The sequence below is a fragment of the Garra rufa genome, chromosome 6 (assembly GCF_049309525.1).
Source record: "Garra rufa chromosome 6, GarRuf1.0, whole genome shotgun sequence".
NCBI classification, from domain to species: domain Eukaryota; kingdom Metazoa; phylum Chordata; class Actinopteri; order Cypriniformes; family Cyprinidae; genus Garra; species Garra rufa.
In genome coordinates, this window is record NC_133366.1 from 44,830,279 (window position 1) to 44,847,777 (window position 17,499).

The 17,499-nt window shown below is 31.3% G+C and overlaps 1 protein-coding gene across 3 annotated transcripts in view; it reads left to right on the top strand.

Annotated features, from left to right (window-relative positions):
- Positions 1–17,499, top strand: part of dmd (dystrophin) — a 138,166-nt gene that overhangs the window by 77,430 nt on the left and 43,237 nt on the right. For 2 of the 3 annotated variants that reach the window (XM_073842260.1, XM_073842261.1), the window contains 7 exons: positions 2,459–2,631; positions 4,867–5,023; positions 7,264–7,381; positions 7,470–7,738; positions 7,889–8,035; positions 10,584–10,662; positions 10,872–10,932. In XM_073842260.1, coding sequence (XP_073698361.1) covers positions 2,459–2,631; positions 4,867–5,023; positions 7,264–7,381; positions 7,470–7,738; positions 7,889–8,035; positions 10,584–10,662; positions 10,872–10,932 — 1,004 coding nt within the window. Of the gene's footprint in view, positions 1–2,458; positions 2,632–4,866; positions 5,024–7,263; positions 7,382–7,469; positions 7,739–7,888; positions 8,036–10,583; positions 10,663–10,871; positions 10,933–15,803; positions 15,960–17,499 lie in introns of those variants that run through there. The other variant, XM_073842262.1, reaches the window with a different exon arrangement.

The window sequence follows — 17,499 nt, forward strand, 5'->3', positions numbered from 1 at the left end:
ACTTTAAATAAAAAAAACATGAAAATATTTTTGTTACTTGAAATAAAATAAAGCAACATTTCTCATTTTCATTTATTTTACATTGTTGTTCTAAAATGACTAAAACTGAAATAAAAAATGACAAAAATACAACAGAATTACTAAAATTAAAATGACAATGGAAAATATAAATATAAAAATAAAATGTCTAAAAATGCAATTTTTAATTTTATGAACGCCCTGATAACTTTACAAACTATTATTGACTGATTTTGTCTTTAAATCAACATCAAGATTTTACTTTTATTATGTTATATTATATTATTCAGGGTTATTGTAAATTTGTAAAGGCAACTTTAGAAACTATTATTCACTTTGATTTTGTCTTTAAATCAACATCAAGATTTTATGTTTAATATATTGCATTATATTATATTATATTATATTATATTATATTATATTATATTATATTATATTATATTATATTATATTATATTATATTATATTATATTATATTATATTATATTTAGTGTTATTGCAATTTACTAAACCCCCACTTGAAATAAAGCATTTCTCATTTTTTAACTTCTAAAATGACTAAAACTGAAATAAAAAATAAAAAATTAAATGTTAAATATATGAAAGCTGTGATAATATTAGAAACTTTAAATAAAAAAACATGAAAATATTTTTGTTACTTGAAATAAAATAAAGCAACATTTCTCATTTTCATTTATTTTACATTGTTGTTCTAAAATGACTAAAACTGAAATAAAAAATGACAAAAATACAACAGAATTACTAAAATTAAAATGACAATGGAAAATATAAATATAAAAATAAAATATGTCTAAAAATGCAATTTTTAATTTTATGAAAGCCCTGATAACTTTACAAGCTATTATTGACTGATTTTGTCTTTAAATCAACGTCAAGATTTTACTTTTAATATGTTATATTATAACAGGGTTATTGTAAATTTGTGAAAGCATTGATAACTTTAGAAGCTATTATTGACTTTGATTTTGTCTTTAAATCAACATCAAGATTTTAAGTTTAAAATTATTATATTATATTATATTATATATTGATGTTCTAAAATTACTAAAACTGAAATAAAATAAATTAACAATGCAATTTTAAATATATGAAAGCAGTGATAATATTAGAAACTTTAAATTAAAAAACTTGAAAATATTTTTTGTTACTTGAAATAAAATAAAGCAACATTTCTCATTTTCATTTATTTTACATTGTTGTTCTAAAATGACTAAAACTGAAATAAAAAAATAATTATATAGACATAAAAATTACAAAAATACAACAAAATTACTAAAATTAAAATGACAATGTAAAATATAAAATAAAATATAATTAAAATATTGAAACTTTAATAATATATCAGTGATACTCAAATAACATATTATATTATATTATATATTATGTTATATTATATTCAGTGTTATTGTAATTTACTTGGAAAAAAATAAACTAACTTTTCAAATGTTTTTAACTTGTGTTCTAAAAAGATAAAAATAAACAAAAATAAAAAATAAACTAAAATAAAAATTAATAAAAACTATGTAGACATATGAACAAATTACAAAACACAGAAGAAAATTGCTAAAACTCCAGCTAAAACTGAAAAGAACAATGGAAAATACTAAAATAAAAACTAATTAAAATATTACAAAAAAACCTATAATATATCAATTATATTAAAATAGCCCTAATAAACTAACTAAAATATTTATAGAAAACTATACTATATTTAGTATCTCAATGATACTAAAATAACACATATATTAATTATATTATATATTATATTATTATATTATGCAAGTGTTCCCATTTAAAATAATTTATAACATTACTATTACTGAGGTACACTACTAGTCAAAAGTTTTTGAACAGTAAGGTTTTTAAAGAATTCTCTGCCTGCATTTATTTGATCCAAAGTACAGCAAAAACAGTTAAATTTTGAAATATTTTTACTATTTAAAATAACTGCTTTCTATTTGAATATATTTTAAAATATAATTTATTTCTGTGATTTCAAAGCTGAATATTTAGCATCATTACTCTAGTCACATTCTAATATTCTGATTTGCTGCTCAAAAAACATTTATTATTATTATATTATTATGTTGAAAACAGCTGAGTAGAATAAATATCATTTTAAAATATATTCAAATAGACAGCAGTTATTTTAAATAGTACAAATATTTCACAATATTACTGCTTTTGCTGTATTTTGGATCAAATGAATACAGGCTTGGTGAGCAAAATACAATTGAAAAAATGAAAATAAAAACCTTTTGATTGGTGGTGTATGTTAAATTAAATTAGAGCAAAACATGCTTCTTATCAGCATGTCCACAGATGTAAGAAGTGTCAAAGGAAGTAAAACTCTTTCTTTATCCCTAATCACACGATGAACTGTAACTTGGATGTCTGTGATCTCTTTTAATCCTCGCAGGATCTCCAAGCAGAGATTGATGCCCACCGGGAGATGTACCATTCATTAGATGAAAACGGACAGCGTATTGTGTCATCTCTGGAGGGGACAGACAACGCTGTGGTGCTACAAAAACGGCTTGATGACATGGGCCATCGCTGGCATGAGTTGTGTAACAAAGTTATGAGTATAAGGTAAGACAAATTAATCATCTATGTTTAACCAGGAAAACATTCATGCTGAGCAGAAACGGGCTTTGAAAAATAACATGATCATATACAAGCCCCAGGCCTGTGTAATACTATGTGCAAACCATTGCATTTATTTGACTTTATATTTAAAGCATGGAAATATTTTAGTCCTGCTTGCAAGGCATTACGAGCAGGGTTTCCTAACATTAAATATTACTCTTTGTCGTGTTGTTTGCCTGGATCATTTGCATTACAGATATTACCGTACACACAATACCTGCCAAAAGTTTGGTGACATTATGATTTTGAAATGAAGTTATGAGTTATACATTATAAGTTTTTAATGGCATTAATGTGCTCAAAAATACAGTAAAAACATTAATATTGTGAAATAGTATTACAATTTTACATATATTTTTGTCTATTGTTATATTTTAAAATGTAACACGATTTTACATTTTAATAATAAATTGTATTTTACTATTATATTTCTGTTTTTATATTTATAATTAATTTATTTTAGAATTTGTAAATTATTTTTTATAATAGTTAAAATTTTCTGCTGCTGCTACTACTACTACTAATATTTAATTAAAATTATTAACATTTTATCATTTATTAATATCAGATCCGCAAACATTTAAGTGTCATTAAATTATCATATATTGTTGTCTTTATATTTGTAATTATTTTAGATTTAAATTATTTTGTATAATACTACTACTATTAATAATAATAATAATAATACTTAATTAAAATAATAATATTTTTAAACATTATGTATTATCAAAGATCCATAAAAAATTAAATGTGTCATTAAATTATCATTTACAGCTGTAATATATTTGTACTTTTTGACTTATTTTAATTTTTTTAATTATTTTTCATAATAGTTCAAACTTGCTACTACTAATAATAATTTAATTTTCTTTTAATATTTAATTAATATTTTTATTATCATCAACATCAGAGAACCATACAATTTAATTTTAATATTTTAAAATGTAACTACATTTTATATTTAAAATGTAAAATTATTGTAATTTAGAACTATATTATATTTCTGTCTTTATATTTATAATTAATCTATTATTTCATATTTATTTGTTTTAATGGTTAAAACATCTTAGAATAATAGTAATTATAAATAAAATGATTCATATTTTATTATTGTCATGTATTATTATCAGAAAACCACAAACATTTAAAAGTGACATTAAGTTATAATTTACAACTGTTATATGTCTTTTTTATCATTATTTTAGATTTTTTAAATTATTTTTATAATAGTAAAAACTTGCTACTAGTACTACTACTACTACTAATAATAAATAATTAAAATTATTAATATTGTTATTAATATTTATTATTACCAGAGAACCATAAACATTTAAAAGTTTCATTATTATAATTTACAACTGTAATATATTTGTCTTTATTTTTTTATTATTATTTTAGAATTTTTAAATTATTTTTTGTAGTAGTTAAAGCTTGCTACTACTACTACTACTACTACTACTACTACTACTACTAATAATATCCTATTAAAATTATTAACATTTTATTATTAAAAGTGTCATTAAATTATTATAATTGCTATATATTTCTGTCTTTATTTGTATATTTATTTTAGAATATTTTAATCAATTGCATAATAGTAAAACTTTCTACTACTATTAATAATAATAGTTTAACATGTAATTAAAGTATTATTTTTATTAATTATTATTAATGTCAGATTATTTTAGTTTAGTTTAGTTTATAGTTTTGTAAAGCCAAGTGGAAAACCCCAAGCCATATCCAACCACATAGTAACAATGTGCCAACTACTTAGCATCATGTTTGTGCATTTTGCACCACTCATATTTCCAGCACGTCAAAAACTTTTAGTTTGGCTTTCAAGTCAGCATTTTTTCTCCAAGCATAATCTGCAATACTTTCACATAATATCTGAATTCATGATGTTTGAATGCATGATGTTTGAATGCAAATTTGAGTTCCATTAGTCCGAAGCAACTTCTAGAACCACATTTGCCTTGCTAAGAGAAAGAGCTGGTAAAAGCTTTTTTAATGTTCATGCATATTCAAATACAACATTCAAAGATTTCCCAAATCTCCTCCTTTATCCAGGACGTTCTTTGTAAAATTGACTTGCGGTCTGACAGCATAGTGCTCTCTAGTGGTGTCTGAGATTTAACACTTGGCAGTGTCGCATCTTACCATCCATTCTCTCCTCAGGCCCTATCTGGATGCAGGTGTGGATCAGTGGAAACACATGCACATGTCCTTACAAGAGCTGCTCAACTGGCTGCAGCTGAAGAGGGAGGAGCTAGAAAAGCAGAAGCCAGTAGGGGGCGACGTGCCGACCGTGCACCAACAACTACTTACGCACAAGGTGAGTCCGGGACGCATCCTTCTCCGAAAGCATGAGGAATTACATTGGAGACGTGATTTATGCATTCTGTCTTTTGTTGTGCCCAAGTGTGATCATTATCGGAGTCTGTTCTTGTTAAATATTTAAACAGATGGAGATGATATCTTGCGTAGGAGAGGTGCAAAGTCCCTTGTCTCTTTGCATGCTTGTGCGGACCAATTAACATCTGCTGATGGCCATCAGCTGTCAGGGGCCGCTGTAAACAGGATGCGGTCGTGGAGTAGTTAGTGTAGGGAGCTCAGCGAGCGTGTGCTGCCGATGACAGCTGAGTCACCGTCACACTCTACAGGTGCAGTTAACTGGGAAGTAAACTGGCATGTGTGTAGGAGCCGCAAAGAAAGCCTCAGCAGAAATTTAATTGAACAAAGTTTTTGCAAACTATTAAAGCAATTGACATCGCTGTGCTGTGTATGAGCAAACGTCAGTGAAAACCTAGAATTTATTTTTTTCACTCTAACTTGGAAATAAAGTGTGAAAACAGAAAAGTTATGGTATAAATTTATCTTATTAAATATATTGTTTTGATCACAGTAGGTTGGATTTTTTTGTTTCCGCTGAAGCATCATTTCATGAGGTTTTTATTTTTTTAGATTTTAGATTGTATTCAATTTTGTAATTTTACTTGTTTATTGCTGTCACGCTTTGGGTATGAGAAAAGCGCATTACAAATAAAATGTATTATTATTATTATTATTATTAAAATTACCTAAACTTGTGGTGTTTACAGTAACACAACTCGATTGCTGTTGTCATTCATGTAAAAGTGAAACATTTCAATTTTTTGCTCCGATTTATATGCTGATAATAAAATTTAAAAATAAAGTATTTTATTACAATTAGAAAAATTCAAAACAGAAATATTTTCATGAATAAAAAATAAAATGGGGAATAATAATGCTCAGCTTCCTCTTATATCTTAAAATGGTTATATTGTAATTTTCAGTTTAATGGTTGAGATAATGTAATTTTAGAGTAATATTTTTTATTTAAATATGTTATTTACTAATATGTTGATCAATATTCTTAATATTGTAATATTTTTTACACTTTTCAGTTTTCAGATAAATTTTAGTTTAAGTTTTAGAATTGTTACTGAATTTATTTTGATGTCAGTTTTAGTAATGTTTTCATTTTAAGTTTAACTTTTTTTATCCATTTTTTATATTTATTTTAACTAAAATTTAAATGAAAACTGAAAATATAAAGTATTCAAATATTAAAATGCTCAACTTCCTCTTATATCTTAAAACAGTTATATTGTTTTTTTCAGTTTAATGGTTGAGATCATGTAATTTTAGAGTAATATGTTAGTATTATTTACATAATATTATAGTATTTATTAATATTTTGATCAGTATTTTTAATATTTAATATTTTATTTTCAAATATTACAAAAATATTCATCTAAATATTAATAAATGTATTTATTATTTTTTTTATTAATATTTAAATACCTTTTTATATCTTCAGTTTTAATTTTAGTATTTTTGTGATTTTTGTCATGTTTCATTTTATTAATATTTCTATTTAGCTTTAACATATTTTTATTTCAGTTTTAGTAATGTTAGTACTTATTTTAGTTTTAAGTTTAACTTTTATTTTAATGTATGTTACACTGATATGCACTGTATTTTATCATGTTTATTTATTTTTTATTTACCTCTAATTTATTTTACTTTAAACATATTATTTTATTTCATTTTAGACTGGCATGCAATGTCTGTATTATTTTGCCACCTGTTTCTTTAAAGGAATTTTACATATCATGTAATGATGTAGAAACAGTTGATGACCGTTTGTATGCAATTGCATGGAAATGTGCCCAGAAACTGGCTGAAAGCCAGTGAGCAGTAAAATTTTCACACCAGGATCACATGAAAATGTACACAAATATTGGTAACAGTACTGTGTTAATTGCATCCGGCTGCAATGATATTTGTGAATCCAGTGCATTCTATAATGAGCCCTATTTGCATAGGAAGAAGGCATGTTTGCCCAGGAAGGAATGACAATGGCTTAATTTAAATATGCATGAGGCGTCACTATACCAGCACAAATAACACCTGGTTAAGTTTGACTGCAGGGGGTGTACCGTATGTGAATAAGACGCAGGCTTTCACATATGTGCTAAAGTTGCAGAAATACTCACCCCCTCATTGTGACATACAGTACTGTTGATTCCAAGTCCTCATGTTTCATAGGGCTTCAGAAGAGAACTGAGTGCCAAAGAACCTGTAATCAATGGAACACTCGACAATGCTAAAACCTTCCTCGCCGAGATGCCTCGTGAGGGTCTGAAGCAGAGACCTGGACAAAAGGGTATGAAATCTCCTGCTCTTACACATACACCCAATACAAGACATTCCAGAAGCTATAACCTGTATTGTACTTCTCGTGTGCCGCCCAGATGTAAGCCCTGAGGAGAGGGTTCAAAACGTGGGCCGCATATTGCGTAAAGAAGTAGAGGATGTAACAGTGCGATGGAAGACTCTGGGTGCAGCTTCCGTTGACTGGCAGCAACAGCTGGAACTGGCCATGGAGAGGCTGATGGAGCTCCAGGACGCCCAGGATCAGCTGGACTTCAAGCTGCGGCAGGCTGAGACCGTGAAGAATTCTTGGAAGCCTGTTGGGGACCTGCTTGTAGATGATTTGCAAAACCACATAGACAGAGTAAAGGTCAGTATACCACATTATGAGAAATAAGATGTACCATACCTAGGTATTATCTGAAGCACTTTGGAGTAGCATGTTTATACTGTTGTATTTATTATTTTAATCTTTAAGCATTTTGGCCAACAAAACATCAAGGTTTATGTACATTTCCAGGTGTTCCAAGAGGAGATAGCTCCCATCCAGGATAATGTAAATCAGGTCAACCAACTGGCCTCCACATTTAGACCACCTGACATTCAGCTCTCTCCTGACAACCTGAGCAGAATTGATGACCTCAACATGAGATGGAGGCTCCTGCAGGTATCCATCTGTTCTTCTCTTAAAGTCAATGTGAATTGCCAAAGCAATGCCTAAATAGAAATTTGGCATTGGTTAGAGAATTAGTTTACTTCCACAATACAAAATTGCCTTATAATTTACTCACCCCATGTCATCCAAGATGTTCATGTCTTTGTTTATTCAGGCGAAAAGTTTGAAAAAAACATTCCAGGATTTCAATGGGAATCAGCGAGTTGAAGGTCCAAATTGCAGTTTTGTACAGCTTCAAAGGGCTCTACACGATCTCAGCCAAGAAATAAGAGTTGATCAGCCATTTTCAAAAAAAACTTAAAATGTATATACTTTTTAACCACAAATGCTTATCTTGCACTAGCTCTGCGTCCACGACTTCACAAATTACGTAATCACATTGGAAAAGTCAAGCGTTGTTAGTTGTAGCGTCTGTGTACTTCAGTTCAAAAAGGTTGGGTAGGGTGAAAAACGCCATTTAATTTTCTCCTCCAAATGTTTTACCTTCTTTTTTTTGTAAAGGGTTTTGACTTTCTTTGAATGACTTTGTAAATACTGGGTTGGTACTTCTGACTACGTCATGCATCACCTTTCCAACGTGACTACTTTTTTTTAGAAAATGGTCAATCGTTTTGCTAGATAAGACCCTTATAAAACATTTCAGGATTTCTCTCCATATAATGGACTTCTATGGTGCCCCCAAGTTTGAACTTCCAAAATGCAGTTTCCATGCAGCTTCAAAGGGCTCTAAACAATCCCAGCCGAGATTGAAATGATCGGTTATTTTCTAAAGAAATTAACAATTTATATACTTTTTAACTTCAAACGATCGTCTTGTCTAGCTCTACGTGAACTCTGTGTATTCCGGAACCGACCCAGTGTTTACAAAGTGAACATGCAAAGGTGGTCAAACGGCCTTTACAAAAAAAGATAAAACAGCGATGTAGGGTGATTTTGAAATTGGAGGAGAAAATGAGATGGGAGTTTTTCGATATACACTTTTAAAAATAAAGGTGCTTATAGAAGAACCATTGGTAACACTTTACAATAAGGTTCATTATTTAAACATTAGTTAATGTATTAACTAACATGAACTAACCATGAGCAATACATTTGTTACTGTATTTACTAATCTTTATTAACATTAGTTAACGGAAATACAGTTGTTCATTGTTTGTTCATGTTAGTTCACACTGCATTAACTAATGTTAACAAAATTTTAATAATGTATTAGTAAATGTTGAAATTAACATTAACACAGATTAATAAATGCTGTATAAGTGCAGTTCATTATTAGTTCATGTTAACTAATATGGTTAACTAATGTTAACTAATGAACCTTATTGTAAAGTGTTACCGAACCATTTTTGGTTCCACAAAGAACTATTCAGTCAAAGATTCTTTAAAGAACCATCTCTTTCTTACCTTTTTATAATCTAAAGAACCTTTTTTCGCCATAAAGAACCTTTTGTGGAACAGAAAGGTTCTTCAGATGTTAAAAGTTCTTTATGAAACCATTCAGACAAAAAAAGATTTTTCTTCTTCTATGGCATCATGAAGCACCTTTATTTTCAAGAGTGTACCCTAACTGTAAAAGTATACAAATTGTATTTTTTTTTTTAGAAAATTGCCGATCGTTTCACTAGATAAGACCTTTCTTCCTCGGCTGGGATCCTTTAGAGCCCTTTGAAACTGCATTTTGGAAGTTCAAACTCGGGGGTACCATTAGAAGTCCATTATATGGAGAGAAATCCTGAAATGTTTTCCTCAAAAAACAGAAAGAAAGACATGAACATCTTGGATGACAAGGGGGTGACATCAGCAAGTTGTTTCAGATGAAAAGCAAAGTATTACAATTTCATTAAAGATTACAAAGACAAAGTAGTTTACATTTGGAACAACATGCACCAATGAATTGTTCAGAATAAAATTAGGAATGCGTACAAAGTTTGATTTAATATAACATTAATTCAAATGGACCACAGATTTCGTTTCTAAAACAAAAAGAGTCAAAAAATACAGTTCAGTCTTTGAGAAGTTGTAGAAAAATGTATATGTCAGCAATAGATGCAACAAGCACATCACATAAATGATCTGTCCTTCAGAGATTGACAAAGGACAAAGGACACAAAAAAGCATTATTTAATAAAAGGAAGAAAGGCAGAAACATAAGAACAATCATGATGAAATATTCTGCACACAAAACATTCTGTATCTGTACCATAGGTTTCTTTTAAAAATGTTTTATTATCCATTGCCATAATTTTCTTATGCAAGTGTTTTGTCAACTAAAACTTTTAAAAATCGTTTTGGTTAATTGAAATGCTGAGAAGCTGACATGAAATAAAAAAGTAGATGGAAAAACTTTTAAAAACATAGAAACGTTACCTTCGTAACTTCGTGAAATTACAACTACAACCGGAAAATAAAAACGACAAAAGCACAAAAGCTTGAATGAAAATACAAACTGAAAATATAAATAAACTAATTAAAAACTGTAATAACAAAATGTTAAAATGCTCTTCAAAGTCACGCTTTTCTGTCTTTTTGTGTTTTTTAGATCTCCATTGAGGAACATCTGACCCATCTGACCACAGCCTATAAGGACTTGGGCCCTCAGTCTCAAACTTTCCTACATGGTGAGTGTTTTTCTTGTTATCTTTTGCAATATTATGAGTATTATAATGTCATAACATTGTACTTAAATATTAATCGTGTGTATGTAGTTGTCCTTAAACTGTCAAGTCAATTACTGTACATAAAATGTGTTGCATAACAAATGAAGATGTTTGAATAGAAAGAGCTTTGAAATTGTGGTAACAAGAATGGGTCTCTTTTCTTCACACAGCGTCTGTGGAAAGCCCTCTTGAACGCTCTATTTCGCCCAACAATGTCCCCTACTATATCAAGTAAGTCTTCCTAAACTCAGCCCACATGTTGATGTCAGGCACATTCAAGGTCCACACTGAATTAACAAATTGAATTTCAACACTATGAAAGCTCCCAGACTAAGAAATATATCACAGCTGGCGGCAGACTACCAAAGAAAAGTGATTTTCCATGACCTTTTTTCCAAACAGAGATATCACCCTGGAAAATTTGTGCAGAATAATCTGAGATGATAAATTAGGCTCTGCCAATGCATGTAGCAGCAGGCGTCACGTATAGCTGAGAACAGATGACTGAGCGAGCAAGTTTTACAAAAACTTTATATTCACTAACATATCAAACCAGGAAGTTTGGCAGTTTTTCAGTTAAATGTTTTATACTTTACATAAAAGTGCAAATACAGATAACCAGTCATATATTTTTGCTCTTTGTAACAAGTGATACCTAAATGTGTAGTCTATAATGAATTTCATGTCAAAGCAGTCTTATCCAAGGTCAAAAAAAAAATACAGTACCTATATTCAAACAGTGTATAAAACCATATATATATTATTTGACTAAAGGTTATTCGTGAGTTATTGAATCAAGCATTTCCCCCAAAATAGTACCAGTATAAAAAGGTTGTGCAATGCCTCAACAAATTTTATACTGAAATGCAGGAGATAATATTACAGAATGTTAAAATGTTCTGGGTATTAAACCTGATGGCTGATTTATGAAAAAGTGAAAAATATATCCCTTGACATGCAGAGCTTAGCACCTTTTTAGAAGTTGTATTCCATATCTATATGCTTCTTATTTCAGTAGATACTGTAGCAGACACCCTGCAATATAATTATGAGTATTACTTTCACTTCTATCTGATTTTCTTTGCCTAGAGAACAACTTAAAGCGGCACAGCTCATCCCACTCTCTCCTACTTGTGTGTCTTGCTTGCAAGTTGCAATAACCTCATATATATATATATACAGTAATGTTCAAAAATTTAGGTTCAGTAAGATTTTTTTTAAAGAAATTCGTACTTTTATTCATCAAAGATGTATTAAATTCGGATCATAAAATCATTAGTAATGTTACAAAAGATTTCTGTTTCAAATAAATGCTGTTCTTTTGAACTTAAAACTAGGCAGCACAACTGTTTTCAACATTGATAATAATAAGAAATGTGTTTTGCAAATCAAGCAGCAAATCAGCATATTAGAATGATTTTTGAAGAATCATGTGGCAATGAAGACTGGAGTAATAATGCTGAAAATTCAGCTTTGCCATCACATAAATAAATTACATTTTAAAAGATATCAAAATATACATTAATGCAGCTTTGATAAGCATATGAGACTTCTTTAAAAAAAAAACATCTTTAAAAAAATAAACTAAAAATTTACTGACCCCACACTTTTGAACATTTGTGTACATAGGATTGGTTTCATCACTTATGTGGCTTTAAATCTATGTCATCCTCAGAAAGGGTCATGTGATCTTGTGTGGTTAACTCTAGTCAAATTCATTTATTGAGCCAGTTATGCCAGGCTTTCTCATTTACAGATCAATTCCAAGCAACCAAGCTGAAACCCCCTAGCATGTAATGCATGTTATTACTCATTGTGTTGGGATACAGTATTTGATTTAATCTTTGAAGTATGTACACAACCTTCATATAAATTCAGGGCAGCATTTATGCTCATGGCAGTGCATGAATCTGACTTCAAGTAGGAGAGAACTGACTCTTAATGATGCTGTCATAGATTATGAATGTCATTAATGCTGGTCAAGCGGAGCAGTACTTGCAGTCAGATGGCACTGGAATTTGTTATTTCCAGCCTATTGCATATGATAAGCTGCAGGACAATAAAGGGGATCGCTTTATAATAACTTTCATTAATAAGTCATCAAACATTAACAGATCAGTAGTTCATTCAGTCATTTACATGAAATATATGTATGAAGTTTCATGACATTTATATATGTACAGTAAGGATCTAAATGTTCGTTAATGTCAGTAATGAAAGTTATTATAAAAGTGTTTTCCAGTGAAATATTCTACCCATAAACTTTTTATAGGCTTTTTACTCATAAACTTCATGAACTCCATCCTGTCCAATACATTAGGCAAACTAAGCAAATTATTGCATATTATGTGGATCACAATTTATTTTGAATTTATGCTAAATGCAAGCCTAATAAAATGAGATTCCGGCACTGTAGCACCAGCTTTTGTCAGAAAATAAATAACCCATCTAGCCTTCACCGACAAGACAGTAAATACTGATCATTTACACACAAAGTGGTTGTGTCTCAAATCGAAGTGAGCTGCCTAGACACAAGTGGATCCAGACTTGCTATATTTATTTAATTTATTTATTTTAAAAAAAATTATACACAGTCAATTCAATTCAGACTTTAGACCATAATAGGCTAACTTTAACTTTTTTTCCCCCATTTTATTGGTTCGACCCCCCCCCCCACCCCACCCCACCCCCAGGCACAATTAAACGTTTGATTACATTATGGAAAAATAATCAAGCATTTTCAGCATCAATTTTTTTATGTTGGGTTCAGATATTTAAAGGATTTCCAAATAATGTTCAAATCGAACATTCGAATATGTAGTGCGATTCGCCAAATAGTTACAGTGCAGAACGCGAACATTCCATTCATTTACACTTTTTTTGAATCATAGACTTCGATTTAAGCATTTTTACTGTCATAGGCCAACGTTTGAATTTTTTCGACCATTCAAGTTTTTTTTTATAATTGAGCATATTTGTGCATCATTTGAAAGTTCAGACAATTACTTAAGCATTATGAGAGCGTTTGAACATTGCATGAACAATTTATCGAATCACACATGCCCGTTTGAACGTGTGGTTGATTGTTTTTAGCATAACAGACACGCTACATTCCAGCATTCTTAGGAATCAATTTTTGTTGATCTAACTATTTCCATGTAATGTTTGAATGTGCAGTGAGATTCGCCAAATAGTTCAACGCAGAACACACCAACATTCCATTAATTTACACTTTTTTTTTGCTTCGTAAACTTCGATTCGAGCATTTTGACTATCGTAGGCAATTTTTATATATTTTTTTCCGACCATTTGAGCTTTTTTGTTTTTTACGTTTTTGTGGTTCTGTTATTTTTCTTCATAGGTACAATCAAATGTTTTATTCCAGTATGGAAAAATAATCAAGCATTTTCAGCATCAGTTGCAAGTTTAAACAGTTAATTGAGCATTTTTTAACATAATTTGAAAGTTCAGATGTTCACTTTGCACATTACGAGAACGTTTCAAATCACAAAGGCGTGTTTCGAAGGTGGAGTCAAGTGTTTTTAGCATAATAGGCGCGCTACATTCCAGCGTTTTTAGGAATCTATTTTTGTTGCGTTCCGACATTTAACTACTTCCACATAATGTCGATTCGAACATTTGCATGTGCAGTGAGATTCGCTGAGTACTTGGAATAATTCAACGCAGAATGCGCCAACATTCCATTCATTTAAACTTTTTTTGTGTCGTAGATTTTGATGCGAACGTTTTAAAAAATTTTAGGCACACTTTGACCATTACGAACATTGCACAAACAATGGAATCACACAGGCGCATTAGAGTCCATTGGTTTTTAACATAACAGGTGTGCTACATTCCAGTGTTTTTAGAAATCTGTGTTGTTGTGATTCACCAAATACTTAAATTCAGAACGTACCAACATTTCATTTATTTACACTTTTTTCGTGTGTCTTAGACTACGATTCAAGCATTTTTGAGCATCAGTTAAAAGTTTCGACATTAACTTTGAGCATTACCAGAGCGTTCGAACATTGCACGAACAAATTATCAAATCACAGGCGCATTGCGTTCCTACGTTTATCTGTTTTCACATAATGCTTGATTCAAACTAGATTCGAATGCGACAGTGTGATTCGCCAAATAGTTCAATGCAGAACCCCTCCAATTTGTTCATTCACGCTTTTTATTTATTTATTTATTTATTTGCATCGTAAATTTCAATTTGCATATTTTGACTATCATAGGCAAACGTTTTAATTTTTTTCGACCATTTGATTTTTTATTTTGCTTCGTAGGCACAATCACACGTTTGAATGCATTATGGAAATTATCAAAACGTTCAAATTTTTTTCAGCATCAATCGCGAGTTACTGAGCATTTTGAGCATCATAAAAAGTTTGGACGTTCACTTTGAGCATTAGGAGAGCGTTCGAACAGTTTATCAAATCACACAAGGCACGTTTCCATTGGAGATTTGCGCAAAACTTTGGCGATATTTTATAAATGTTGATTAAAAAGTATTGCGAAACGACGGCGTTTCCATTAACCATGTTATGCAACTAAAACTTATTTTTTCCTCTCGCGATAAGTCATGGCAATGGATTTTTGGGGGATTTTAGCTATATTTAATCGAATGTGACCTGTAAATGAGAAAAAAAACCTTCCCATTGCTGTTTTGCGAAATATTCCTTTTTCGAATTGGCTGAAAAACCACCTCATGAGAGCGTAAAACCTTTTTTGCGATATATGGGAGGTTTTGCGCAATTGACGTGTTTCCATTAGGCGTATTTTCAGTTCGCAATTTCAATTTGCGCAATTTAAAGGGTAATGGAAACGCAGCTACAGGCGCGTTTGAACGTGGAGTCGAATTGTTTTTAGCATAACAGGCGCGCTACATTCCAGCATTTATAGGAATCTATTTTCTGCCGCGCTCTCATATTTAGACGATTTCCACAGCGATACCCTAAAATGCGGTCTAGGTAGGCGGCATGCTAGGTTTTGAGGCACAGCCTGTAAGTGAGCGAGAGAGAGAAAGCGAGAGGAGTTAGAGGGGGAAGGGAGCTGGAGGAAAAGCTCCGCCTCGTCTGAGCCGCTCTGGCTGAGGGAGATCGCAGGGAAGTCGGATGCTTTTTCCCCTGTAGAGAGGGAACACCGCGGAGGTGATTCGCCCCGAACAACATCGGACCATCGGGATTTAAAAAACAAACACTTTGGATTCGGCGATTACCGAGAGGCGACATGAGGGAGAACTTGAGAAAGTAAGTCCAATGCAAACCCGAATAAATGTCGGCTCCGTGCGAGTAGAGGACGCCGAAGGAGTTTTTGCATTCGTCCATCTGCCGTATAGCCGCCGCTGCTTTTCCGTTCCCGTTTATTTACTGCTTAGCAGGTGCTTGGTCGGTTTTTACATGGAGCCAGTGCAGCCGGGGATGTCCTCGTCTTTTAGCGACATGCCCGTTCAGCGCTTGATTTGTTTATTTTTCCAATGCCAAACACATCGATAGTTCCTGATGTTCCTGCTGTGTCCTCCTTGCAGCATGCAGACTGATACAATTAACGTGGCGTTCATATTGTCATGTATGTTTTTGAGCTCTATTTGATTGGAAATCCTTCTGTTGATAACGAGGCTTGGCCTTTAAGACTCCTCCATATTCGTGCGCTTCCCACAAGTTAACGTTATGCCACACAGAAGATCACTGTTTTGGTTTTTAACCACATACTTATGGCTGCGTTTGCATTCAACCACAACCAAGAGCCACAATTAGAGGTGTCTGCGTGATGCTTGTGTGTGTGGGTACCCTGTGCTGTTAGATGCATGCATGCATGTAGGTGGGTATTCCTCCTTCTTGTCCAAACCCACATTACTGCTGTACTTCCGCTCATGCACTGCTTTGAGATGTGCAGGTATGGAGATCTCAGTGGGAAATTTGCCATCAGGCCATTGGCATGCTCTACCGAGACTACCTGAACCTAGAGGGCGCTGCCAGATACTGACTGTGTCTCAAAGCCTAGAGAGCTGCCTGTGGTGCCCACAAATTGTGTATGTTAGGGGGTTTCAAACTTTTTGACGTCAAAGATGATCCCTTCCTGAAATATGAAGACAGATATATATGACCCTGGATCACAAAACCAGTCTTAAGTAGCACAGGTATATTTGTAGCAATAACCAAAATACATTGGGTTAAAATGGATGATTTTTCTTTTATGCCAAAAGTCATTAGGATTTTAAGTAAAGATCATGTTCCATGAAGACATTTTGTAAATGTACTACTGTAAAAATATAAACTTTATTTTGATTAGTAATAATGCATTGCTAAGAACAAAAAAAATGGACCCTTATGACTGGTTTTGTGGTCCAGGGTCACATATATATCTGTCTTCAGAATCTTATTAAACTGCTTCAGAAGAAATATTAAGTATGATAAAGATTAAATTAATTGTAATTAATTAATTTGCTTTTGTTGAGTCATTGTACTGCATGCTGTTTTTCTTGTAATTACATATGCACTACCATTCAATTTTACATTATTATTATTATTAATACTTTGATTCAGAATTCTTAATACTTTCTAGTGCTTTTATTCAGAGGAGATGCTTTAAATTCACCTAAAGTGACAGTAAGGTTAATGCAGCCTTAATAGTGAGCAAAATGGACATTTTATTAAACAAAAATATCTTGCAACCTCAAACTTTTGATTTGTAGTGAATATAGTAATATGTATATATTATATTTCTTTGTATTGATTTGCTTCATTTAAAAAAAAGAAAGAATCATAAATAACAAATCTGCATGTAGTT